This window comes from Mirounga angustirostris, unplaced genomic scaffold, assembly GCF_029215605.1.
Source record: "Mirounga angustirostris isolate CCGP_5_RB_7025 unplaced genomic scaffold, mMirAng1.0.hap1 SCAF_12, whole genome shotgun sequence".
In the NCBI taxonomy this organism is placed as follows: domain Eukaryota; kingdom Metazoa; phylum Chordata; class Mammalia; order Carnivora; family Phocidae; genus Mirounga; species Mirounga angustirostris.
The window spans coordinates 50,881,870-50,890,412 of record NW_026991720.1 but is presented as its reverse complement, the minus strand read 5'-3'; the positions used below and the strand labels follow the sequence as shown (position 1 = coordinate 50,890,412).

General features: G+C 44.0%; 1 protein-coding gene across 1 annotated transcript; it reads left to right on the top strand.

The window, feature by feature from the left end:
* Window positions 1-232: 232 nt before the first annotated feature.
* NPY (neuropeptide Y) lies at window positions 233-7,919 on the top strand. The gene is made up of 4 exons (XM_045865128.3): window positions 233-350; window positions 1,260-1,447; window positions 5,744-5,824; window positions 7,719-7,919. The coding sequence occupies exons 2-4, from the start codon at window positions 1,260-1,262 to the stop codon at window positions 7,741-7,743; spliced, it is 294 nt and encodes a 97-aa protein (XP_045721084.1). The 5' UTR covers window positions 233-350; the 3' UTR covers window positions 7,744-7,919.
* The last annotated feature ends 624 nt before the right edge of the window (window positions 7,920-8,543 follow it).

Here is an 8,543-nt window from a genome sequence, read left to right as displayed (position 1 = left end):
AGGTCAGGGACTCGGGCTTCGGCCACGCTCGCACCTCTCCAGGAACCCCCTCCCCGGGCAGGGCCTGGGTCCAGGAGTTGGGGTGCGGGTGGCCACAGGAGCCGCCACTGGAGCGACTGCGGCTTCAGCCCCCTCCCCCCGCCCCCGCCAGTCGGGGGCGGGAAATGGCGGGGTGGGAGTCACCCGAACGTGATTGCCCGAGGCCCCTCCTGCCGCGGCGAGGGAGCGCCATAAAAGCCCTGTCGCGACCTGCTCTCCGCACCCGGTCCGCCGGCACTCACCCCTCGGAGAGGCGCACCTGACCGCAGAGCGCTCGCCGCCCAGCCACGCCCGCCCGCTCGCCCGCCACCGTGAGTGCCACGACCCGCTCGGCTTGGGGCGGGAGCGGGGGACGGCGCCGGCTCACCCTCGGGGGAGCTCTGGGGCCCCGGGAGGGTCGCGCCCGGCGTCCCAACCCCAGCGCGCCGCGCTCTGTCCTCTCCTGACCCGACGCGCGGTGGCCGATCTTGGAGGCTAAATTCCACTTGCTGCTTCTGGTCCTTTCCAACTGCAACTCCGCGCTGCTTCCGTACCCTCCCGGCTGCGCGGTCCCTCTGGGTTATCTTCGGGAGGACTTGCAGGGGGACGCGACCCCAACTCTGGGCAGGTGGCAGTTTCCTCGGGGGTCCCTGCCTGGATGGATGTTTCCCAGGCAGCTCCCCCTGAGTGAGGGATCACCTTCCCGGATCCTTGGGATCCGAACCGAGACTACTGCCGGGAAAGCAGTTCTCTCCTCTCTCCCCCAAATTGTCACCCCGAAGGAATCTCAGCTCTAACTATCTCTTGCAGCAAGACAGACCACGAGCATTGGAGAAGAAACTTTTCTCCTCCGACGGGGGTTTGGGGAAAAGGGTAGGAAAGTGACAATTCCTTAACCTACGGGGAGCAACTTCTACATTTGTTTTTAGAGTATCTAAACTGGCGCCGGCTGGCTCTGGCCCCCAGTCCCGCGCCTCTCGTTGCGCGCGACTCTTGGGTCCAGCGACTTGGACGGAATTTGCGCGGACTTTTCGGGTGGAACAGGGGGATCCGGCCAAGGCAGATGTTGCCGTTAGTAAGCCGAGTGCTGCTCCGCTTCCTCTAAGGGACTGGGTTGAGCGCGGATTGAGGGGTCACGAGTGGTAGTGGGGAGAGGGCGGGGAGGGAGACCAGGGAGGGAGGTTCGAGGCGTGTGTCCTTTCCATTCCCACTCTTCTCCGCTGCGCCTTCTGTGCCCGCAGATGCTGGGTAGCAAGCGACTGGGGCTCTCCGGACTGACCCTCGCTCTGTCCCTGCTTGTGTGCCTGGGCGCGCTGGCTGAGGCGTACCCCTCCAAGCCAGACAACCCCGGAGAGGACGCGCCGGCGGAGGACATGGCCAGATACTATTCAGCGCTGCGGCACTACATCAACCTCATCACCAGGCAGAGGTGGGTGGGCTCCTCGGGACGGACTCCCGGAGCGCCCTGTCTCACAACCGGAGATCCTGGGGATCTCAGAGGACAGAGACCAGTTTTTGTTCTTGCTTGTATTCCTGGGCAGCATAGTATCAGACACATACTCAGTTCGCAGTGAATAATTGGGTAGGGCACTGAACACTTTCCCTCTGCAACTATAGTTACAAAATCGTGACCCCCAGATTTAGGCTCCTTAGGCTGTGTTGCTGTCCATCTTCTCCCACTCACTCCCTGCTCTTTTTTGTTCTTAGAGCAGTTGGGGGACTGTTTGGAAACCTGGATGGGAAAGGACCCCCCCCCCCCAAAAAAAGGTCAGAAGTGCTCGGGGGAAGTGCTGTAGGGAATGAGCTGAGTGTTGAGAAACTACAACCACCACCACCAACCAGGAAACAGCTGAGTTGCCAAAGACCCTGCCAGATTTTCCAAGCTGCCCAGAGCAAAACTGAATGACAGTATTTAGGAAAAGACAAATGGAGCTAGTTTCTTTTCTTCTGTACAGTGATTTTTTTTTTTCCAGTCTCAGCCCTTTACTTAAAAATCCTGATGCTAATAGAGATTTAGCATGAAAACAGTTGATCTAAAATGCAGACTTTTCCCATCTTCTAGCAGGTGAATTTTGAGAAGGAAGTGCCCACTTAGTGCTTTGTTAAGGAGAAACTAGTCACGCTGGGATAAACCCAGGGATTACATGGAATTTGAGAAATTGTAAACTTTATTCTGAATCCTCAGAAAGCTAAAATTAAATGTCATGTCTTCACTCTCAACATCAAATATTAAGCAAAAAAAAAAAATCACATTCTAACTATAATATAGGATTTAAAATTTGTTCCCAAAATTGGTTCATCTTAGTTCTAAGTCATTCAATATCTTATTTTAATTACTGGTATCAAATGACCTTGATAAGCTAAAAAGGGTGAGCCCTTTAAAAACATTAATGTTAACATGTCTAAATTATATTTTGTAAAGTGTTATTTTTGTTTTTACCATACTTTCTACTATTTACAAGTCAGGGAATAGTTGGGAAGGATTCAAAGTGGGGAGAATTTATATTAAATAAAATTTTTTCCCTGTTTGATCAAAAAGGGGTATGACATCCTAAAAAACTTCTGAAAAAGTCCCAGTTTACATAGAATCAGAAATACATAAAATGCCGGAATTAAATAGTATTGGTTTGTGAACCTTGAAGTCGGTTCATTTTAATTAGCAAAAAGCAATAATGTTTTATATCCTAGTAGACTTCTCAGAAAGTTAAATGCTTCAAATACTTGCTTATGCTATCATATAGATCAGAGAAAAGAACTTGTTCAAATAAAAAATATTAATTTTGTAGTTTATCTAGGAAAAGCTTTGTTGGTTATTTAGTTTGTCAGTTCTAACACAGTAGAACTTATTTCTGCAAAGATGATTGCTATAAAGCTTTACTACTGTATAAAGCTTTAGCATTTCAAAATGTTTCCCTAGGCATTATTTCATTCTGTCTTCACCTGAAAGCTTTGAAGTGAATGTAATTATCTCCATTTTACAGGTCATGAATCTAAGAACATTTTACGAAGGCTTTTCTTTTTAGGGGTGATGAAACCGGAGCACTCCCACCGATTTCCCTCGGACATTGTCACTACCATCAGCATCCAGTGTGATCTCCATCTTTGATAAGGAAAAAATAAAGGGAAGGGACTTGAGTTTCTTGGGAAGAGATTCAGGTTAGGTAGGAATGCGTTGATTCTGAACCAGAGTTTTCTGTCTCATCTTCACATAAATTCCTTCTTAGAAACCATCAGAGGTTTGTCATCTGCACCCATTGTCTCCATTCCGTATCATTGCCTTCCCATCTCACACACCCAATCCCCACATGGTTGTATTTTTGAAAATTACGGTGTCATTTGTTCGTTTTTTTTTTTTTTAAAGATTTTATTTATTTATTTGACAGAGACAGACACAGCGAGAGAGGGAACACAAGCAGGGGGAGTGGGAGAGGGAGAAGCAGGGTTCCCACTGAGCAGGGAGCCCGATGTGGGGCTCGATCCCAGGACCCTGGGATCATGACCTGAGCCGAAGGCAGACGCTTAACGACTGAGCCAACCAGGCGCACCGAAAATTACGGTGTCATTTGTGAACATACGTTTTTATTTGGCACAAATGGTAGGCTGATAACATTCTCTCTTTCTACTCAGTTTTTAAGCTATATGCTCCCTGTCCATTGCTTCTGAAAGCTGCATCGTTTGTTCTAGAGCACAAATCTACCACATGTGGCTTTTACAGTTCCCTAAATCAGTGGTTCTCAGCTCGTGCTGACTTCGTACTCTAAACATCCTATGATGCCTAGGACAGCCCCCCACAAACAAAGAATTTTCCAGCCCCAAATGTCATATATAGTGCCAAGATTGAGAAACACAGCCCTAGATTAGTCTTTCTGCATCCTGGTCACACATAGGAATCACCTGGGAAGCTTTTAAAATATACTAGGGGCGCCTGGGTGGCTCAGTCGTTAAGTGTCTGCCTTCAGCTCAGGTCAGGATCTCAGGGTCCTGGGATCGAGCCCCGCATCAGGCTCCCTGCTCAGCAGGAAGCCTGCTTCTCCCTCTCCCACTCCCCCTGCTTCTGTTCCTGCTCTCACTAACTCTCTCTCTGTCAAATAAATAAATAATATATATATATATATATATATACTAGTGGTGGGCTTCACCCCTGACCAGTTAAATCAGAACCTCGGAGGTGGGACCCGGGCTTTACAGAGGTTTTAAAAGCTTCCCAGCTGTACTAATTGAAACCAGGTTTGAGAATTTTTTCCCTAGAGACTTTACCTTTGCCAGTTAAAGCATGGTAGAGAAGAAGGGTAATCCAGAATTAAGTAGAGAAGGAAGAAAAATGAACGTTGCTGTCCTGTGTGCCACTTTAGGACTGCAAATTCTGCTATTCTAGATTTAGGTTCTTTATTAGTAAATTGGAGAAAATATTAGCCAGTTTTATTCACTGGAGCATGGTGAAGATAAATGAAGTTGCTCAAGAGTTTTAAGATTAATAAAATCAACTGATGAACAGAATAAATAGGTATAAGCAGCAGTCTATAGTTTGATATCACAACTCCGGAAAATGTTGAGGAAATCTTACAAATGATGGGGGTGGGGGGGAGCAGTTTGTTTTTGCTTCCTTAAGTCCCAGCAAAGGAGCAATAATAGGAAATCTTCCCCCAAAATTTAGATTTAATTGTACTTGATAGCTATACCCTCTGACGGCTTTGTTTTGCTGTTTTACCTGGTAGCTAATCAATCCATCCAGGCTAGTTTTTCATTTGTGAACAATATGGTTTCTGGTATACAAGGCCTTTTCTGAGAAAGGGAAAAATATATCTTGGTATAGACTTGTCAGACCCTTTAGCAGTGAGAAAGAGAGACAGGCAAAGACCTATGTACTCACTCACCTGGAGAAATTAGCATACACCACCCTTGCATTCACATATAGTCCTATATCCATATGCTGCTCTAGGAGAAAAAAGACCAGTAAGATTCCATGGTCTTTCCACGATCTGTGAGATTCCTTTATATTTACGGGGCAGATTAAAATCATAGCATGAGAGAAGGCTTTTAGTTTTTGGTACCCCAAACAAATATGGGAAATACAGGACCAAGGTTTGTTGTTTTCTGTAAGAATGAGTGCATTTCATTAGCAATATCTTGCATTTGTGTTTTAGTCTGTCGCTTTCAAAACATTGTGGCTCTCATTGGATTTCCACAAAAACTCCAATTTAAGCGTGAGTTATGATTTTATTTTTACAAATGAGAAAACTGAGATTTGAAGACACAGGTGGGTCTAGAACTTCTGTCTGCTGATTTTTTTTCCCAGGGCTGTTTCTGAAATATCATCTGGTCTCTTTGTTAAGGTTTAAACTGCTGTATATCATCAGGACTATAGCCAATTAACTAATTATGGAAACATTTAAAATCATACTGTAATATATTTTTATTTCCTGTCACTTAGTTATAAAAGTCTATCTATGTATTGTTTGTGGTAGTATAAAAAGGCAAGAATTTGACTAGGAATTTTGATTGGTTCAAATATTCTGGTAAATTATTATTTAAGCAAAATTACATATAATTAGAAATCATACTTCTGATAATGTCTGTTTCATATACCTAGATTACTTGTTAACAGATGATCAACCACGTGGGACACTATCTTCCTTTTTTTAAAAAATATTTTTCCTTTTTATGAATATTTCAAATTTGCTTTAAGGACTTTTTCTTTTTCTTTTCCTTTTTTTTTTTTTTTTAGGTATGGAAAACGATCTAGCCCTGAGACACTGATTTCAGACCTCTTGATGAGAGAAAGCACAGAAAATGTTCCCAGAACTAGGTATGAAAGGCATTGTTGCAGAGCTCAAGATGGCACAGGAGAGGGAAATCCCAGAGGGCTGCCTGGGCTGGGGCGGGGGGGAGGCATTGGAATGGGTCTTGCAGACCAGGTAGTATTTGGGCAGAAACGGAGATGGGTCACAGGGCAGTGAGGACCTTTGTTTTCACGTAATAATTTGCAAATCTCTAAACTTCTGTGGGGTATCATTTTCTACCCCAGATTATTTGGTGCTTCTTTGAAAATTTTTAACATAAGTGACTTTTACCTTAGAAAAGACTCTATATAGAATTTCTAACTGGGTTAGAATTGAGAGAACATAGGGTAAGTCCCCATCTCTATATTGAAATGACCAATAGTCCATCTTTGGCTGGGATAATCTTTAGTTTTCATATGGTATGTGGAGTGTCTAGATGTCCTGCATATGTCACTCATGGGTCTTGCTCTAATCTTCCTCATTTTACATGAAACTGTAGATAAATCTTGGTGGTGGGGCGGGGTGGGGAGGGGCACATGGGAGGCAGCTATTGTTTACTTTTTGACATATTTTAAGCTCAATATCACATAATAATTTATTGCATTCATGGAATGAATGTTAAGGACATAATATGCTTAGGGACTTATCTGTGACCTTGGAGGCTTTCTGGGAGTGTGGCCTAGTCTTGGGAAGAGGTACAGCTGGTGTTTTCGAAACACTGTGGACAATGAGCAATGAGTGCTGCTGGAAAGCAGCCCGACCCTCCTCCATTTTCATAACTTCCTGGCTCTTCTGTCCTATCCCTCCTGTCTCTGCCCTGAGCAAGATCAAAGGGCACATAGTTCCTCCATTTCTGTGGGAGCTTGTCTGCCTAAACCCAGAGCTTGACAATGTCAAGAACCAGGTTCCCCAGAAGAGGTCACTAGAACACTTACTCAGTGAGCATGACTGGCGTATCACTCTTCCTTGGGGTTCTCCCCAGAGAACAAGAGGGGTGACCTGCTGAGCCACATACTTTCCCTCCCACCATCCCTCTGTTGTGAAAGGGCCAGCCAGGGCCAAGGTACAGGTCTAGAGCTGTCAGGTTTGTTTTCTCTGAAGGAAACAACAATTTGGACTGGAATAAAACTCCAGTACTCTTGTATCTGGAGGTATCAACCCAGATTTAAACAGCAAATGCAAGGGAAGCAGGTGGGAAATTCATAAAGGTTATTTTTAATACTAAACACATGCCCTTAAGCTTTCATTGACATGCATGTGATGCTTACTGTGGTAAAAAGTTTAGGGTAGATCTTATGTAATTTCCGTAAGAAAAAGAACCATCCAGACTTAACAACCTTGCTGCTACTGTTTGTTTTGTGGCTTGAAGTCTCACAGTTGGTGCATGGAATAGAATTAATTGGATCCTGATGGACAGTCTCAATCATGTGCAGTTAGGAGGAGGCCAAAGTTGACAGCCTTGAAGTTGCCTGTGAAAGCTATTTTATTAAAAAGGGTTCTTTATAAAAATAGCATCTTACTACATAAAAAGCCTTGCAGGAAAACAAAAGAAGCATATTCAGAGTTGTGTAACAATAACTTTCTTGTTACCATTTTGTGTGATTCCTGTAGTTTTGATCTTTAGAAATATTGCAGAGTTCTTCGGTTCCTTTGATAAATACAGCGCCTTTTCAATACTCCCTCTGAGATTTGCCTGAGACTCCCGTGAACATGAGTGAAAGCTACTCAGCTGGGTTTCTGTATATTACGCCGCTGTCTTCTGCTCTGATATTCTACATGACCTCCTGTTTAGAATGCCAACAGGGGCCTTTTCAACAGTTCCTGATCATCTTTCAGTTCAGAACTGAATGTCTCACTTTTGAAAGCCTCCCAGGAAGTTGGGAAGCTTCTCTCACATGCTTTCCTTCTTGTGTTTGACAGGCTGGAAGACCCTTCTATGTGGTGATGGGAGATGAAACTTGCTCTCTGGTCTTTACCTATTTTCAACCCGAATTTCATCCTGTAAACCTAGAGTCTGCCGATCCTCCCAATGCATGCAGCCACTGTGTTCAACTCTGCAGAGTTTCCCTTTGTCATCCTTGTATATATGTGTGTTTAAATAAAGTACCAAGCATTCAAAAATGTTATGTTCCTCAGTGAAAAAGTCTGTGGGTGCAATAGTGAGAATTATTTTAAGATATTCATTACATCACAATCTCCTTTGAGTAGCAGGTTCAAAGTTTGCTTCACCAATATTAAAACAGTGACTATGGAAGATATAAAGATACGATGATTTATGATGGTCAAGACTCAGCTCTGTGTGTATGTGTGTGTAACAATAAAAGTATTTAGAAACTTGGAGCAGGTGCATGCTAATTTGGAATAATTGGCTGAACGTTCCCCCACATGCACATGAAATCCTTGTTAACCTTGTTAACCTATACTAGCAGAAAGGATTGCTAATAGAACTTTCTGCAAGATGTCCTTTCCTCTAATATAGTAGCCACTAGCGATGTGTGGCTTTTGAGCACGTGCGGGTAGCAAGTGCAAATGAGGAGCTGAGTTTTAAATTTTACTGGGTTTTAATTTCAATAGTCACATGTTTCTAGCAGCTATCATATCAGACAGCTTAGATCTATACATTTTTTTGGGCCACTACACTTAGAATTTGAGTCCTAAACAGAAATACACTGAGTAAGAATGACTACCTTTTCACACAACATGGGGTATGTTAATTAATTCAGTTAAAGGTTATTAAACGTCCCC

Bases quoted from the DNA above. Each gene is read 5' to 3' on its own strand.
- NPY (XM_045865128.3), top strand. From the start codon at position 1,260: ATGCTGGGTAGCAAGCGACTGGGGCTCTCCGGACTGACCCTCGCTCTG. The intron at 1,448-5,743 runs GTGGGTGGGCTC...TTTTTTTTTTAG, and splicing joins AACCTCATCACCAGGCAGAG to GTATGGAAAACGATCTAGCC. The intron at 5,825-7,718 runs GTATGAAAGGCA...TGTGTTTGACAG, and splicing joins GAAAATGTTCCCAGAACTAG to GCTGGAAGACCCTTCTATGT.